This window comes from Suncus etruscus, chromosome 4, assembly GCF_024139225.1.
Source record: "Suncus etruscus isolate mSunEtr1 chromosome 4, mSunEtr1.pri.cur, whole genome shotgun sequence".
NCBI lineage: Eukaryota > Metazoa > Chordata > Mammalia > Eulipotyphla > Soricidae > Suncus > Suncus etruscus.
The window spans coordinates 146322674-146341980 of NC_064851.1; the positions used below are offsets into that span (position 1 = coordinate 146322674).

At 44.4% G+C, this 19307-nt stretch overlaps 2 protein-coding genes across 2 annotated transcripts in view; one reads left to right on the forward strand and one right to left on the reverse strand.

Annotated features, from left to right (window-relative positions):
• The window catches only part of PLPBP (pyridoxal phosphate binding protein), a 261670-nt gene that overhangs the window by 96799 nt on the left and 145564 nt on the right, over positions 1 to 19307 (forward strand). The gene's annotated exons all lie outside the window — the stretch shown is intronic.
• The window catches only part of RAB11FIP1 (RAB11 family interacting protein 1), a 45067-nt gene continuing 36305 nt past the window's right edge, over positions 10546 to 19307 (reverse strand). The window contains exon 5 of the mRNA XM_049771830.1: positions 10546 to 10830. Coding sequence (XP_049627787.1) covers positions 10612 to 10830 — 219 coding nt within the window. The 3' untranslated portion in view covers positions 10546 to 10611. The remainder of the gene's footprint in view (positions 10831 to 19307) is intronic.

The window sequence follows — 19307 nt, forward strand, 5'->3', positions numbered from 1 at the left end:
TATCACTTTACCTCCTTTCAGCACAAGTTCTTGTCCAGCGTGATCATTTCCAACTATCATTGTCAGAGTGGTCCCTTCTCTGTCCTAAGTGCACTCCACTGGTATTCGTGGCAACTTTCCTACCAGGCACTGGTCCTCCAAGCCTTTATCTCTATTGCCTTTGAATAGTAATGATAATACTATCTTTTTTTAATATCTTACAAATGACTATGTTCATTCTATGTCTATCCCTCTTCCCCTGACTCATTTCGCTTATGCATCCATGTATAAGCAAGTTTTATAACTTCATTTTTCCTAACAGCTGTGTAGTATTTCATTTGTGGATATACCAGAATTTCTTTAGTCACTCCTGTTCTTGGGCACTTGATTTGTTTCCAGATTCTGACTATTGTAAACAGTGCTCTTGCAATAAGCATAGGAGTTCAGGGGTCTGTTCTGCATTCTGTTTGGGGGCTCCTAGAGAATGTTCCTAGGAGCAGTATTGCTGAATCATATGGAAGTTCAATTTCTAATTTTTTGAGGAATATCCATATTGTTTTCCAAAGAGACTGGACCACTTGACATTCCCAACATAAGTAAATGAGAGTCCCCTTCACCCCACATCTACACCAGTACTGATTGTTTTAGTTCTTTGTGATGTGTCCCAGTCTCTGTGGTGTGAAATGGTACCTCATTGTTGTTTTGATTTGCATCACCCTGATGATTAATGATGTGGAGCAATTTTTCATGTGCCTCTTGGCCATATCCTCTTTGAGGAAATTTCTGATCATCTCTTCTTCCCTTTTTTATTTTTGTTTTTGGGTCACACCCAGCGATGTTCAGGGATTACTCCTGGCTCTGGGTTTAGAAATGGCTCCTGACAGGCTCAGGGGACTATATGGGATGCAGGGGATTGAATCTGACCTATCCTGGGTCATCTGCATGCAAGGCAAATGTTCTACCACTGTGCTATGACTCCAGCACAGTCTTCTTCCCATTTTTGGATGGGGTTAAATGTTGTTTTCATGGTAAGCTCCACTAGTGTCTTACATATCTTAAATATTAACTTCTTATCAGATGGGTTTTTGGGCAGTCTTTCCATTCTAGTCATCATTTATTTTCTTTGAGGTGCAGAAGCTTTTTAGTTTAATGTAGTCTCATTTATTTATCACTGCTTCCACTTGTTTGGTCAGTGATGAGAAACATCTATTTTTGTGTAGGGTACAGATGGTAGGGTCACACAGATGGTAGGGTCACACCCTTTGGTGCTCAGGACTTATTCCTAGCTCTATGCTCAGGGATAACTCCTAGAAGTGTTTAGGGCAGCATATATGGTGCTGGGGATCAATGTGAAGTTAGTTGATTACAAATAAGCACTGTAACTGTCATCAGACTCTTTGTGATGCAATTTTGTGCAGATTTTGAATTTAAATGCCCCCCCTTTTTTTATTTTTTTGGGCCACACTGGTGATGCTCAGGGGTTATTCCTGGCTATACACTCAAAAATTGCTCCTGGTTTGGGGGACCATATGGGAAGCCGGGGATCAAATTGAGGTCCATCTTGAATCAGCTACATGAAAGGCAAGCACCCTACCGCCACGCTATTGTTCCAGACCCTGCCTTTTTTTTTTTTTTTTTTCCCTAAGTGAGACTCTATTGCAGAATTTTCTTTCCAGGACAGAAACCTTGAAAATTTGCTCTCCCTAACATGACTCATAGTCAAGATGAAGTGATTTTTATGACTGTCAGGAGCGGAGGGGTAATTCTGCCTCCTGTCTGTGTGATACCCTAGGAAAACATAATCCCAGAACAAGATGGCAAGTAGACAAGACCCAGGTCAGAAGATGGAATACTCTGTAAGACAAGTGAGTCCAGGGTTCATATTCTCAAGGGGGAAAAGTGATTGGTGCAGGATATAGCTTGGCTTCCCCCAGGAAACAAGGATAGACACATTATTCTAAGGGTCACCATCATTCTGTGACAGCAGCGATCAATTTAACAGATGTTCCTCAAGCCTCTCTCTCTTTCCCACATCAAAAGCCTTGCCTTGGAAATGGGACAGACTTTGCTTTCTCTGTCCAGTGTCCTGATGGTACCTGGCACAAAGAGGATCCTGATGAGAGACTGTTGACAAGTCAGCCCCCACCATGGTGCAGATGTGGCAGGCCCAAGCTCTCTTTCTTTTTATATTTTGTTTTTTGGGTCACACCCAGCAGTACTCAGGGCTTACTCCTGGCTCTGAGCTCAGAAATCACTTCTTGCAGGCTCAGGAGATTATATGGGATGCTGGGATTCAAACCACCACCCATCCTGGGTCGGCCAAATGCAAGGCAAATTCACTACAGCTGTGCTATCTCTCTAGCCCTAGCCTGAGCTCTTTCTAAAGGAGATTGAAGAGAAAGGGACTGCAAGAAGCCCGGTCAGGCATCTGGCTTTTGCCTCCCCTGTTTAGGGTCACATATGTCATAAGCTGACCAACTCCTGTGAGGGTCCATTCCAGGGGCCTATAGAAGGCACAAGCGGTGTTTCTCAAAGGCACAATCCTGAACTAGACCAAGGCTTTCTAAACTTTTCCCAGTTGCCACCCCTTTACACTCAAGAAATTTTTGCACAACTCCTGGATAGACACACAATTGGTATATACAATAGTAGTCATGCCATATATTCCTTAAATTTACTTGTGGAAATATGAAAAGGGGATAGAGGGGGAGAAAGAAGAGGGAACTCCATAAAGTAAAAGAGAGGATTTATATACTCCAAGTTGGGTGTATAAATTCCAAAATGGAGTATTGCAAACCAAATGTTTATTAATAATCATAAAGAAATGTATTTTGGGCCCCCTACCACTGCAGTACTTCATCTTCTGGCCACAGCACAGTCACCAGCCTGGATGGTCAAGAATCAATGGGAGTGGCCCCTGGACTGCCTGAGAGACACTTAGGAGGAAGGAGAGAGAAATAGAGAGACACAGAGAGACAGAGAAGAGATACACACACACACACACACACACACACACACACACAAAGTTGGCTTTTGGTTTGTTTGGTTTTGGTCACACCAGCACTATTCAAGGGCTACTTCTGGCTCTGCACTCAGGAATTACTATCTATTTTCTATGTCTCTGGTCCCTTAAACATATACTAAATTTATTTCTTTGTTACATATAAAAAGTTTAAGAAGTGGCATCAGAGGGGCCGGGCGGTGGCGCTGGAGGTAAGGTGCCTGCCTTGCCTGCGCTAGCCTAGGACGGACCGCGGTTCGATCCCCCGGTGTCCCATATGGTCCCCTAAGAAGCCAGGAGCAACTTCTGAGCGCATAGCCAGGAGTAACCCCTGAGCGTCACAGGGTGTGGCCCAAAAACCAAAAAAAAAAAAAAAAAGAAGTGGCATCAGAACAGTGTTTTTGTTTTGTTGGGGTGTTTTTGTTTTTATTTTGTGTGTGTGTGTGTGTGTGTGTGTGTGTGTGTGTGTGTATGTGTTTTTTGTCTGGGGCTACACCCGACTGTGCTCTAGGCTTAATCCTGGCTATGTCCTCAGGGATCACTCCTGGTAGACTCAGGGTACCCTTTGGAGTGCCAGGGATCAAAACTAGTTTGGCATGTGCAAATAAATACCCTACCTGCCATATTACCACTCGGGACCTTCTTTTTAGTTTCGTTTAGGGCCACACCCAGCAGTGTTTAGGTCTTACTCTTGGCTCTGTACTCATGCTCAAAGGTCACTTCTGGCAGTGTTCAGGACACTATGTGTTACTTGGATGAAATCAGGGATCAAACAGGGTCAGCTGTGTAAGGTAAGTGCCTACCTCCTATACTCTCTCTGGCCCCCAGTATTTTGTGTTGTTTATTTACAGTTCTGGAGTCTGAACTCAGTGCTCTTGCATGCAAGAATTGCACTTTATTTTTATTTGAAGCATTTATTGGGGCCGGGAAGGTGGCGCTAGAGGTAAGACGTCTGCCTTGCAAGCGCTAACGTAGAACGGACCATGGTTCAATCCCCCCACATCCCATATGGTTCCCCCCAAGCCAGGAGCGATTTCTGAGCGCATAGCCAGGCGTAACCCCTGAGCATCAAACGGGTGTGGCCCAAAAACCAAAAAAAAAAATGTATTATTGAATCACCTTGAGATATTAAAAAGTTTTTCATAAATGAGTTTTAGTTGCAGTGTTCCAGCATCATTACTCAGTGGTGAAGTGGGCACCTGCCATGTGTGATGCGCTGGGCTCCATCCCCAGCTCTGCAATAAACAGTCCTCTTTGAATGTAGACACCACCGGGTTCTTGGAAACTGACTTTGAGAGAAATGACACATAATAAAACCAAGTCCTCGGGTCACATCCTTTCCTTTAATGTCAGCAGGGACTTTTTTGCACTCAACAACATTATAAAGAAATGAATTTGACTAAAGATTTTATCTATACAACTGAACTTAACTGGAAGGCTTCACTGGTAGAAAAGGTGGCTCTCAGTAAGTGGGTATGGAGTGGGACTGCTGTAAGCATGAAAAGTGTGATTAACAGGTGCCAGAGTGAGAGCACATCAGGTAGGACATTTGCCTAGCACACAGCTGACCTGGGTCTAATTCCCAGCATCCCATATGGTCCCCGAAGCCTGCCAGGAACGATTTCTGAGCGCGGAACCAGGAGTAACCCAAGTACTGCTGAGTGTGGCTCCCCCCAAAAGTATGATTAACAGTGCTGCATATTCTTTTTTTTGGGGGGGAGGAGGGATTGGGCTTTTGGGCCACACTCGGTGGTGCTCAGGAGTTACTCTTGGCTATGAGTTCAAAAATCACTTCTGGGACCCAAACACCAAAAAAAAATTGCTTCTGGCTTGGGAAACTATATGGGACACTGGGGATCGAACCCAGGTCCATCCTGGGCAGCCGCATGCAAGGCATGCAAGGCCTCACTGCTGTGCTATTGCTCCAGCCCCAGTGCTTCAGATTCTTATACCACAATAACAATTATTATTTACTTTTTTGGTTTTTGGGTTACACCCGGCAGCGCTCAGGTGCTCAAGAATTTGTGACAAATCTCACCACCAGTGTAATTTTCCCTCCAACAATGTCCCAAGCTGTTTAACCCGCCACACACACACACACACACACACACACACACACACACACACACACACACACACACACCACAACCTGCCTCATTAGCAGGCACAAATAATTTGCTTTCTATTACTTGCTACAACATATATTTCATCATGGTGTTAGTAAGTTATTGTCGAAGGATTTGCTGAGCTGTTAGGTGCTAGCTGAGTCTTCTATTTTCATCAATTGAGCCTAGTGAGCTTCTATATAACATTCTCGTCTAATATTCCATGTTCCTATTGGGGTGCTGTCAATACTGTGAATGTTAGAGATGCCTATGCCGCAGCATGTCACACAATGTACCACTAGGATGATTAAGCACCTAGAGTCTCAGGCCTCCCAATTTTGACATGGCAGTTACTTTTCATTGAAATTGGTCTGGGTCTGAGCCACTTAAGTTGGAGCATAAATGTGAGTGGATTGAGTGCTAGGCCCACCAATAGAGCAGGAACTGGGTCTCTTCATCCCTAGATAGCTCTAGCCAGTAATCTGGACCCAGAGACCAGGCCTCCCATGTTTGGAACTGTTGCAGCTTCTCTCCCAGGCTCAAAGTCTTTTTTTTTTTTTTAATTTATTTATTTATTTATTTATTTTGGTTTTTGGGCCACACCCGGTAACACTCAGGGGTTACTCCTGGCTATGCGCTCAGAAGTCGCTCCTGGCTTGGGGGACCATATGGGACACCGGGGGATCGAACCGCGGTCCGTTCAAGGCTAGCGCAGGCAAGGCAGGCACCTTACCTTTAGCGCCACCGCCCGGCCCCTTATTTTTAATTTTTAATTTTATTTTATTGACACCATTGTGATCTACAAAGTCCTTTAAGGCCTTTGCCCCCTGGCCTGCCAGTATAACAGGCCCCATTTAATGGGGTTAGATGGTTAGAGTTTAGGTCTCTTGATTCTATTGCTGTTGACGTTGGCTTGGATATTTAATTCTGTCCTTTTCTTCTCCACTAATGCACCTCAGACTACTTGACCCTGAACCCCATCCTCAATTTTTGATTTCTTCTTAATTTTTTAGAATATGCAGAAATGAGGTAAAAACATAATCCACGTCCCCAGGTTCTGTGAAAAGAAGGTCAGACACCTATTTAAAAGATAAAAATGAATAAAAGGGTGGGATGGCAGTTTTTTGCAAAGGCACAGCAAGAGTTGGGGGAAATAGAAAGGAAAAACCTTTGGCTGAAAAACAAGGAGATCCTACCCATGAAGCATCTTGCCATAAGACCAATCACAGGCTCTGGGCATACTAAGTTGTCTAACTCCAGAGTATTTCTTCATGGTCCCAGAAAAAGTTCTTCTCAATCACGATTGTTACAGGCAGGCTTCTATAATTAGAGATTTTGGTTTTTGCACAGATATTATGTTAAAGTCAGGGTGTCACAGAGCATCTTCTGATTTCATCTCACAATTAGGTAGTGATACAGGGAAGCCTGCCTTAAAAGCGAGTTGTTGCTGTTTCCAAGTCATCAGGGTGTCATATGAACTTATTCTGGAGCAAGTCGGTGTCAAGGCAGCATTCGGGCCTTCCCATGCCAGGCTCAAAGTCTTATGAGCTGTTTTCTTGTTTGTACTTGTTTCTGAGTCACACTGGTGGTGATCAGGACTCACTCCTGGCTGTGCTCAGGAATCACTCCTGGTGTGGCTCAGGGTACCATATGGGGAGTCAAGAATTGACCCTGCGTGTAAGATACCCTACCTGCTGTACACTCCTCCCAGTCTTCAGAGCTGTTTTCATTCACTTTCTGTGGTGGTCCCCAGACACCAATGCTAAAACCAGGGAAGCCTTCAGGGATGTTCTGCACCCCACCCTGGAACTTCAAGGCACTGCCTGTCTCTGTCCAACCAGATCTGTAGTTATAAATAGCTATCTCTGAAAGCAGCCAGGAACAGGCTTGATGGTAGAACCCATGCTTCAGAAGCATAAGGCCCTGGAAAAAAATTATCCTAAGTCCATGTCTGGATTCAAATCAAGCCCCAAAAGTGACTATTTCACCTACAGGGGGGATGAGATGAGAAGGGAAGCCAAGGAAGAACTTTGATCAGCATTAAGAGATGCCTCCTGACAAGTGATGCTTGTGAGATAAATATCGTGGTCCCTGAAGGTGGAAGAGCATGTCACAGTGGAGAGATTTGAGATGCCCCATTTTCCTCTGCAGGGGAAAAGGACAGCAGGCCAGGGGGCAGTAGCAGGATTCCAAGTGAGTGATGCTGAGTGACCGAGGGATGGGGGGAGGAAAAGCCTCCTTCCCCAGCGAGGTTCTGCATGAAAACAAAAGACATTTTTTTGTACGTACAAAGTCACATATTTTTTATTTAGTGTTCTAGATAATTTTACAAATAAAAGTAACAAAGTTGGAAATGATTCTAAAATCCCAAACTGGCTACTAGAGGGTGGGTAGCGCACATAACAGACTGGAGAAACCAGAGATAAGGCTGGCGTGCTATTAGGAAGAAGGTGATTTCTCTTACAGACATGAAGGACCATTAACTGGTACATCTTTAAAATAAAATAAGGATAAGAAAGATAAAAAGGAGCATGGATCCATGGTGGGGGGGGAAGATCTTGAAAGAGTTCACATAAATTGCCCCTGACCTTCAAGTATGTGGCTGAGCTCTGGGACCTTCTTCCCAGGGCTGAACAGTTTCTTGCTCTTCCACTGGGCTACCCTGCTGAGGCAAACACAGCTGGGGTAGTGGTAGGTCAAGGACAGCCATTGGCAAAGGGTGAACAGTGTCTTCAGGAAGTTGATATGCAGCCCAAGTTCACTGAGAGACTTAGGTATTTAATCAAATGCTTCCATACATCCCTAAGGCTCTTTATGTAGGCATCCAGGTGAGGCCAAAGAAGGGGTTGCACCTGCCACATCAGATAGATTAGCATTTAGAGGGGTAAGGGGTGAGGCCCAGCTCTCTGGGACAGGAGTACTGTTTGCCCCAGACACATGCCCATGAGTGCAGCTCAGCATCCAGTTCCACACCCTCAACTGATGGACGACTCAGACCAGGCACACATTTTACCCCTCAGTTTCCCCCACAGTGAATTCCTCAAGAATGAATAACTAACCCCTCCAGGTTATTTTGTGAGGTGCAGGAATGCTATGAACTGAGTTTTTAGTCTACTAGTGGCAGAAGCCAAACACAGCATGTGCATGACACACAGACACACAAACAGTCTTTCATTCTTCAGTTTTCAAGTGGACTTTCAGAGCACAGGAATACACTCTTCTATCTGAAGATCCCTCTCCAACATGCTCCCAAATACTGATCCTGAGTTCCTAGCAGCAGATTACTTCCAAATCAACTACCTTCGTGAACAATATAAGTCTCCCCTGGGCTCTTCAAAGATGTGCACTTGGGTTATCACAGTTAAATATTCATTGATATCAAGTAAAAATAAATTGCAAAATATATATATGAAAATTTTTAGCACTCAAGAGACTACTATATGGCTCTTCTCAGAGCTAAGTCAATACATTTTATAGGCTACAAAAACACAAGTCATCTGAGAAGTGTGCAGCAGTCTCCAGTACTATAGGACAGTATTAAATATGATAGCTACAGATAACTAAAAGCTAGTCAATATCCTTCAGATTAAAGGGTTCAGACAACTGATGTAGCAAACATATTCTGAGGAGAAGGGATTCTGCTGCCAATAATCTTGCTTCTTATTGTCAATAACAAGAGCAAACAGGCGAGACTCCCAGTTAATAATTGCTTCTGTGTACAGCATATCTGTGTCTCTGTTGGCCTAGGACTTCTTCCCCCAGGAGAGATGTCAAGATGTAAGGAGCTTCCCTCACAAATGGGAGGGAAAACTGAGCAAAACATTCCAATATCAAAATTAGGTTGCTGGGGCCAGAGTAACCAGGCAGCTGATCGAGATTTAATCCCCAGCACCCCATGCAATCCTCCCACAAGCTTTCCAGGAGTTATTCCTAAACCTGAAGCCAGAAGTGAACTCTGCCAATGTGACCCCAAAACAAAACAAAATTAAAATCCCATAATTAGATCATTAACAAAGAAATTACCTGAATAATCCAAGTTGGTGGTTAATAGCAACTTAAGAAAAGTGTTCTGGGGCCGGCGCGGTGGCGCTAGAGGTAAGGTGTCTGCCTTGCCAGCGCTAGCCTAGGATGGATCGCAGTTCTATCCCCCGGAGTCCCATTTGGTCCCCCAAGCCAGGAGTGACTTCTGAGTACATAGCCAGGAGTAACCCCTGAGCGTTACCAGGTGTGGCCCAAAAACCAAAAAAAAAAAGTGCTCTAGTTAAAAAAAATACAGTGAGTGGGGCCGAAGTGATAGCACAGCATAGAGTGTTTTGCCTTGTATGCAGTCAACCTGGGAAGGACCCCGGTTCAATTCCCAGCATCCCATACGGTCCCCCGAGCCTGCCTGCTAGGAGCAATTTCTGAGTGCTGAGCCAGGAGTAACCCCTGAGCGTCGCTGGGTGTGACCCAAACTCCCCCCTTCCCCCAAATAGTTAGGCCAGAGCAATAGTTCAGGGAATATAGGGTTAATGCCTTTCATCAGGTTAAATTCCTGGCATCCCATGTGGCCTCCTAAGCCCTGACAGGAGCAACTAACCCTTGACATCATTGAGTGAGTCCCCCAAGCAAAAAATATATCCATGTCTTGATCTAGTTTTTAAAAGAACAGCAATCCAGAAAATAAGTATAGTTTCTCACTCTTCACAATAGTCTAACAAGGGGGGGTGGGGAAGGAATGCCTGGCAAAGCTGTCATGGAAACCAGGGGAGGAGGGTAGGGAGGGGGGAGATCCAGGGGACCCTGTTGAAGTCCTTTGTCACCTGATCCTTAATTAAGACAATGATGCCACTTGCAGAGAAAACAGATCCACTTCTAGCTGAATGCCAAGTGTCTCCAGTTCCTGTCATACCATTCCCATCCCACCCCATCCCATGGACCCATGCAGTGCATGCTCTTTGTGGCTTGAATAACTGTAAAGTTGCAGAGTGGAAAAAGAGCTTCCTCCAAGTCTCCAAAGTACATGCAGCAGGAAAGTGCCTCTGCTCTACTTAGAGCAATAAGCCCAAGTGTGAGCAACCCAGTGGATCTAGATGGGACCAGAACTTAGTGTTAGCTGCCACTTTGTGTAACACAGCACCCAAGGCCCTTTGTATTTCACCAATCTTTAATGACTAGAAGACACTGTGTATTTTTAAATTGTCGATTTCAAGGAAATCAAACCCCTAATAAAAATACACTTATACTTCCAGACCATTCAAAATCATCAAAGAATAACATATCTTGGGTCAGAGTATAAATTATTTACAACATATTTAAAGGCACAGTGGCATTTACAAGTAAGACCCAGGGAATGTACAGTAAAAAGATTCATTGTAATAATTAACCTGGTGTCAATAGATAAAACTGACTTTTCCTAGATAAGAATAAGAGCCTTGATATGGAGGCTGCAGGCTGGTTATCAGGCCCTTTCTGAGTCCTTGACCTCAGGAGCAGCTGAGAACAAAGTCTCAAACACACAAAGGCTTAGTGCCAAAGGCTGGCGATTTACATCTTTCCTGCTTTCTTGCCAACCTGCCCTGGCACTCGAAGTATATTGGGGGTTTCTTCCATGACCCGGACTAGCAGATTGTCGATGTAGTCTTCCAGTTCTCGAACCTGAAACTCCTTCTTGCTTATTGCTTCCTTCTGCTTAAGGACCAACTGGATCAGCTCATCATGTGTCAGCTGCGCATATGCAAAAGCAGGGTCCGAGGGATTGTATTTCTTGAAAAAGGAGAAAAAGGGAAGAGAAAAGTGATAAAGTCAGCACAGAAATCTACTATCTACAAACAACATCATTAGTACTCTGGGTCCTCTGGGAATGTTCTCAGTTTAGGTCTTAAATTGAAGGTTAGCTGATGATGTTTTCATTACAGGACTAGAAAGTAAATAATATAGGTTTCACAGGCTGCATACAGCTTTTTTTTGTTTGTTTGTTTTATGACACTTTAGGAATGTAAAAACCTGGGCCAGAGCAATAGCGCAGTGATAGGGCATTTGCCTTGCACGGGTCTGACCCAGGATAGACCTGAGTTTTATCCCTGGTGTCCCATATGGTCCCCCAATCCAGGAGCCATTTCTGAGCTATGCATAATTAGGAGTGTATGTCACCAGGTGTGGCCCAAAAATAAATAATAATAATATAAAATATATAATAATATAAAAACCGAGGTTGGAGAGATAATACAGGGGTTAAGGTGCTTGTCTTGCAAGCTACAACTCCAGTTAGATCTCTGGCACCACACTCTTAATTCCCTGAGAATCTCCAAGGGCATTCTGCTAAACACAGAGCCCCTGAGCACCTGAGGGTTTCCCCAACATCAGAACTTCTGTGAAGACAAGGAGTAGAGATGAAGAAGCTATGGTATCTCTATACAGTAGAATATTACTCAGTGGTAAGAAAAGACAAAAATGGACCAGACTGATATAGCATGGCTACCTGGGACGGGCCCAGGTTCGATCCCCAGCATCCCATATGGTCCCCCGAGCCTGCCAGGAGTTATTTCTGAGTGCAGAGCCAGGAGTAACCTCTGATACTGATAGCCACTGGGTGTGGGCCAAAAAACAAAACAAAACAAAACAGGAAAAAAGAAAAGACTAAGTCATGAAATTTGCTGCTATGTGATAGATTTAGAGAACATTATATTGAGTCATGTTAGTCAGAGAGTGACAGACACAAAATCATCTCACTCATGTGCAAGATATAAAGAAACATAGTAGGGACCACAGCAATAGAACAGTGGTTAACACTTAGCTTGCAAGCAGCTGAGTTGGGTTCGGTCCCTGACACACCACATGGTCCCCTGAGCACTGCCAGGAATGATTCCCAAATGCAGAGCCAGGAGTAAGCTCTAGCAGTGCTAAATGCTTCTCTTTCCACCACCACCCCACCCCAAAGAAAAAATATTAAGAGCAGAACTAGTCCTTAGTAGTAAGCTTGCAGGGGGTAGAAGGAATGTGTGTGAAAGAGGTCAGGAACCACTACAATGATAAAAGGAAGTGATCTTGGATGACTAAAGTCATGGTAAAGATGGTAAAGTGACATGCATGATACCTTATTTGTAACAGTGCTTTAAACCACAGAGCCTAAAAGGAGTAGAGGGAGAGAAAATGAAAGGTGTCTGCCATTGAGGTGGGTGTAGGAGGAAGATGGGTGAAGGGAAATTGGAGAAACTGGCAGAGGGAAGTGAAGAGATTAGCGTTAGAACATTGCATGCCTGAAATTCATGAATAACTTTGTAATTCATGGTGATTCAAAAAACTTAAAAAAATTAAAACTAGGAGTGAGCACAGATAACAGTTAGGCAAAACAGAGAGCCCAGAATCTAACCCCAAGCCAAGGTATTCTGAAAAGAAAGCCTATTGACAGAGGGACAGAAATCTCCTTTTCCCCTCCAACCCAGGAGGTTCGTTCCAGTACACCTGCCGCTGCCTCAGCAAGTTGCTGGTCTAATTGAGTAGGTGGCTGCACTGATCACACAGGCTGCATGTCATTTCATCATCAAAAACATCTGTGGTTAAAGCCAGCCCAGACAGAGAAGGCGCCTTCTGGGTATGCAGTGAGTAAGCAATTATAATCCAGGAGGCCAAAACCAGGAAGAAACACAAGATAAGGCTGAAATGCAACTCAGGAGCTTCATATATTTAAAGAAACAGGCTCTGGTGAGCCATGTGGCTGGGTAGTAAAGCACATGCTTTGCAAATGTGAAGCTTGAGATATGATCTCTAGAACCACCAAAATAACGACAATAATAATGCAAGTAGTAAAGACTGAACAGGGTCCCAACTGCACGCGATAGACAATGTTGTCCACACAACTCTGAGGTATCCAGGGTTGCAATGCTCTGACAAACCTTCTACTAGAAACAGTGAAGGCTAGGGCAGTTTGCTCTCATCCTTTGATGGCAGGATGCAGAGACTCCATTTTAGAGATAGCTCAAAAATCTGGGTTCAATAGGGACACCATGTGTTCTCCCAGTGACGGAATGCTAGGACTCACACCCCCGCCTGACCCAAGAACCTCGGAGCACCCCAGAGTGTGTCCCCACATCTCTTCCCCCTCACAAGAATAAGAGTTCAGAGTTACAAACTGTGTCCATCCCAAACAGAATCAGAGAGAACACTTGTCCTCCATTCTAACAAGGCAGCAAAAGCCAATGACTGCCTGGGGTCAGAAAAATAGTACAGCCGTAGGCATTTGCCTTGTATGTGGCCAACCAAGGTTGGACCCTCAGCACCCCACAGGGTCTCCTGAGCAACACTAGGAGTGATTCCTGAGTGCAGAGTCAGGAGTAACTCCTGAGCATCACTGGGAGTGGAGTCCCCAAAGTACAGAAGACACAGGGTTTTATCTGTTTTTGTTTCTGTTTGTTTTTGGGTCACACCTGTCAACGCTCTGGGATTACTTCTGGCTCTACACTCAGAAATCCCTCTTGGCTGGCTCGGGGACAGTATGGGATGCCAGGATTCAAACCATCATACTTCTGCATGCAAGGCAAAGGCCTTGTGTATCTATCTATTCATGTATTCTGTTAAACATACTATGGAGACTGGGGGACGTCTCAGTGGTAGATAATCTGCTTTGCAGGCACCAAGTCATGAGTTTCATCCCTGGTGCTGCTCTGCATGTTATATATGATCTCATGAGCACTTTAATATTTAGGGATTCCAGGGGTCCAGAGAGATAGCATGGAGGTAGGGCATTTGCCTTGCATGCAGGACAGTGGTTCAAATCCCAGCATCCCATATGGTCCCCCCCACCCCCAGCCTGCCAGGAGCGACTTCTGAGCATAGAGTCAGGTGTAACCCTGAGTGCTGCCGGGTGTGACCCAAAACAAAACAAAACAAAAAAATATTTAGGGATTCCTGAAACCCTAACAGTGTGAGTCCAGTATACCTGAACCAAATGTGTGCAACAACAATAAAGGAAAGAGAATGGGGGGAATGTGGTTTTGCTTTGTTTTTAAAGAAAAGTTAAAAGGAGAAGCAGAAAGAGCCCAATGAGCTGAGCACATGCTCTGCATGCAAGAGTCCCAGGTTTAATCCTTGGGACCACATGGTTCCATGAGCACGCCAAGAGTACTCCCCAACCTCTTCCAGGTGTGGCCCCCAAACCAAAAATTAAATGATTTTAAGAATAACTTACACATTCAGGGCTCAGGGAGCTAAATCAAAAGACTAGAACACAAGTATTGCATGTGTGAGACCCTGTGTTAGAGCCCCAAACCAAGACACCCTAAACACTACTAGGTGTGGCCCTGAATGCCTCCAAGCACTGAATGACTGGTGTGAGCATTGAAACTTCCAGCTCAGTAGGGCAGGAGAGGCCCCCAGGCCCCATACACACCCAAATACCTATTCAAGAAACAACAGTGCACATTATCACGTATTTCCTTAGAGAGGTTCTACAGTGGATTGTTAAGGATTTTTTCCCCACATATTTTTGAGAGGAGGAGCCTCCCCTCCCCAGCACTGTGGTACTAGGAAACTATATGGTACCTGGGATTGAGTCTAAGGCCTGAGCACTGAGGTGTGCATTCCATCTTTGAGTTCTCTCCTAGCCCCTTCCTTTTATTTTACATATTTGTAATAATAATGAAATTAAGGTTTGTGTCCAGCTTTCCCATATGACAGTCAATTATTTGGTTTGGTTTTTGTGTTGTGTTTTGTTTGTTGGTATTATTTGGGGCCACACCTGTGGTGCTCAGGTCACTCCTAGCTCTGCATTCAGGAATCACTCCTGGCTGTGCTCTGAGGAATGGGGTGCCTCGATCCGAACTTTGGTAGGTGGTGCCTTGGTTCGAACCTTGGTAGGTCTACCTGATGTACTATTTCTCTAGCCCAACAGTTGAGTATCCAAGTTTAACTATTTACATGACTTTAAAATGGAAGTTTATTTCAGTTGTGGAGCTGATGCTGATGAGATGGGACTACAGGGGATTCCCCACCCCCACCCCCTGCCCAGGAACAAAATTGGGACACACGGACACACATACCCCTCACCACCTGAAAACACAGTAGCCTCTGCCCACACCATCCACACACGCGCGCGCAGGCACACACATACCCTCGCCACCTGAAAACACAGTAGCTTCTACCCACACCATCCATCTTCTCAACAGAAAAACTGCCCTGCTCCTTCTCCAAAAGAAAATAATAGCCACTGATACTTCCTTAGTAGCAAGGTCCAGGTCAATCCTTCTGTGGGCATTCTCAGAAATGGGGGATAGGAATGTCAGATTCCCCTCTTCGTGAATTACGGCAGCCCAATTCCAACCCCAACACCCTCCTAAGTCAAGGCCCAACTCTGTGACATAACCTTATCAAACTGCCATGCCACCAAAAGTGTTTGGATCTAAAAATCCTGAACCTCTCGGCAGCATGTTTCTGTGTACACCTCAATATTTTCTAGTATTGTCAGAGTGTCAGCCTAGTAGTAGCACAAGAAATACAGATGGTGGGGCCGGCGACATGGCGCTAGAGGTAAGGTGTCTGCCTTGCAAGCGCTAGCCAAGGAAAGATCATGACCGCGGTTCAATCCCCCGGCGTCCCATATGGTCCCCCCAAGCCAGGGGCAATTTCTGAGCGCTTAGCCAGGAGTAACCCCTGAGCATCAAACGGGTGTGGCCCGAAAAACCAAAAAAAAAAAAAAAAAAAAAAAAAAAAAAGAAATACAGACGGCTCAGCTTGCACAACCACAGCCCAGTAAACAAATTTAGTAACATGGTACAGAGATAAAACAAGCATTTCGGGCCCGGAAAGATAGCCCAGCGGCGTTTGCCTTGCAAGCAGCCGATCCAGCACCAAAGGTGGTTGGTTCGAATCCTGGTGTCCCATATGGTCCCCCGAGCCTGCCAGGAGCTATTTCTGAGCAGACAGCCAGGAGTGACCCCTGAGCGCCGCCGGGTGTGACCAAAAAAAAAAAAACTAAAAAAAAGCAAAAAACGGGGCCAGAGAGATAGCATGGAGGTAGAGCGTTTGCCTTTCATGCAGAAGGACAGTGGTTCGAATCCCGCCATCCCATATGGTCCCCTGAGCCTGCCAGGAGCGATTTCTGAGCATAGAGCCAAGAGTAACCCCTGAGCGCTGCTGGGTGCGATCAAAAAAAAAAAAACAGACCCCTGTTTAAATTTTACTACATATGGTCCCTCAAATGTACTGCCAGGAGGGATTCTTGAGCACAGAACAAAGATTAAGCTCTGAGCACTGTTGGGTGTTGTCCCAAAACAAAACAAAACAACCCCACAAAATTAAAGGGCTCAAGCACATGCTTTACATATAGAAGTTCCAGGTTTGATCCCCAGGACTGCTAGGAGCAACTCCCAAGCATTAGGAGTCAGAAGTAATCTCCAGGCCCAGAGAGATAACATAGTGGTAGGGCGTTTGCATTGCATGCGGTCAATCCAGGAGGGACCAAGTTCAATTCCTGGCACCCCATATAGTCCCCCAGTCTGCCAGGGGTTATTTCTGAGTGCAGAGTCAAGGGTAACCATAAGCACCACTGGATGTGGCTCAACAACTTATCAATCAATAAAGTTTTTTTGTTTTGTTTTGTTTTTTTAAAGTAATCCCCAGGGCCAGAGAGACAGCATGGAGGTAAGGCGTTTACCTTTCATGCAGAAGGTCATCAGTTCGAATCCCGGCATCCCATATGGTCCCCCGTGCCTGCCAGGAGCAATTTCTGAGCATGGAGCCAGGAAAAACCCCTGGGTGTGACCCCCCCCCCCAAAAAAAAGTAATCCCCAAGTGGTACAGCCAACACAGAAAAACACAAAACTTATTTGATGTCTTGGAATCAATCCATGGCAATGAATGGAATCTGCAGGCCCTGACCTAACACAGCAGTGTTTTTATTCCCAAACCCAGCAGACAGGAAATCCCTCTTCACATAATTGTAACACAGACACATCCTTGTCCACAAATGGCCATCAGTTTATCCATAAATCCTTCTTCCCTGATTCATCATGTGACAATGAGTTCAGTGCCAGAGGCTTCCCGGAACACAGTAGGTTAAAGCTTTCTGATTTTAAAGCTAAAGAGGGCAAAATGAAGACATCCAAAAAGCAGAGACTCAGAAGGTTGGCTTTATTTATTTTTATAGAGAACGGGTCCTAGAGAATGGATTAGACTCCATCATATTCCTATGATTAGTATCTGGAAATAATCTAAAAGGAGGAGAAATGAGATAGATCAGAAAGTGCTCCTGGTGCTGGAGATAGTATAGTAAATAGGGCATTTGCTTTGCACAAGGCCAACCAGGGTTCAATTCCCACCATTCCTTATGTCCTGTTAGCACTATCAGGAGAAATTCCTGAATGCAGAGCCAGGAGCAACCCCTGAACATCACCAGATGTGACCCAAAAGTCAAAACCAAACCAAAATGAAAGTGTTCCTACAATGTTATTTACATGAAACAAAACAGCAAACTATCTAAATAGCCAATAATGGCAAATGGCTTGGTAAATTTTAGTATAAGCATTTCTAAGAAGTATAATTCAGTCATAGGTAACAATGCCTATCACTGGAAGAGTTCATTTAAAAATGCAAAACAGGGGCCCAGAGAGATAGCACAGTGGCGTTTGCCTTGCAAGCAGCCAATCCAGGACCAAAGGTGGTTAGTTCAAATCCTGGTGTCCCATATGGTCCCCCATGCCTGCCAGGAGCTATTTCTGAGCAGACCGCCAGGAGTAACCCCTGAGCACTGCCAGGTGTGGCCCAAAAACCAAAGAAAAAAAAAAAAAAAGAATGCAAAACAGGCCCGGCTCACAATATGAAGCTCACCACAAAGAGTGGTAAACACTATTAGGGAAATAACTACACTAACAACTATCATGACAATGTTAAAGAATGAGAGAAGTAGAATGCCTGTCACAAATACAGGCAGGGTTGAGAGAGGAGGGGAGCATTGGCGGTGGGAATGTTGCACTTGTGAAGGGGGTATTCTGTTTATGACTGAAACCCAACTACAAACATGCTTGTAATCATGGTGCTTAAATAAATGTTTATATAAAAAAATAATGCAAAACAGGAACTGAAGAGATAGCACAGTGGGAGGGCATTTGCCTTAAACAAGGCCAACACAAGAAGGATGGTGGTTCGAGTCCCAGCATCCCATATGGTCCCCTGAGTCTGCCAGGACTTATAAACACAGTAACCCCTAAGCACTGCTGGGTGTGACCCAAAACAAACAAACAAAAAAGAATGCAAAACAAAACAAGAGTGTTTCCATGCAGGTGATAATTGGCACTGGATAACTGTCATCTTAGTCATCAATGAACCCTGATCCAATGCCTGTAAATAAAAGTTGATGAGAAGCAGAGTAGTGACCCCCCCCCACCTAATCTAAAATCAATTCTTAACTAACTTCCTAGAAATTATAAATTACTTAGTTGTTGTAAAAAGAAAAATAGCAACTGTACACTAGAGAACTTGGAAGACATCACCTAAGTCCCCAGAATGAACACACCCTTAATGGAAGGCATTAAGATGCCAGGATTCTGTAGGAGGGCATGGGTAGGACTATCATTTACTTAGTTAATTCCTGACTGGAATGCAAATATCCTCCAGAACACTGAGGAAGCATAAAAAAAATTCAAAATGAGAAAAATTCTATCTAACTAATCAAAACTTTAAAAAAGTCAACCTCTTAGGCAGAGAAATAGTACTTTGCTTATATGTAGTCAACTCTGACTCTGTCCCCAGCACCACACGGTCCCCCTGAGCATGGTTGAGTTTTTGCTCCCCCCTACTCTGCCAATTGTCAACATCTTAAAAGACACCCTCCCCTACCAAAAAAAAAAAAAAACCCTCCAAGATCAGATCCTAGAAGTTCACTTTTTATGGTAATAAAAGGCAACGAGAATGCCTATGGTGGTCATTACATAATGCAATGAATACTTATATATCCAGTTATGATATACACCTAAACCCAATGTAATCTTGGAATATCAATTACTTCTCAATTTGAAAAAAAGTGAAATACAAGAAAAAGCATGTTCCAACAATAATAGGTAAAATGGAAACATTGACTATATATGAAAAAAGAGAGGTAACATCAATATTAACTTTCAAATTTTAATTTCTTTTGGTTTGGGGGTCACACCCAGCAATGCTCAGGAGTTACTCCTGGCTCTGCGCTCAGAAGTCACTCCTGGTAGGCTTGGGGGACCATATGGGATGCTGGGATTCTAACTGGGATCCAT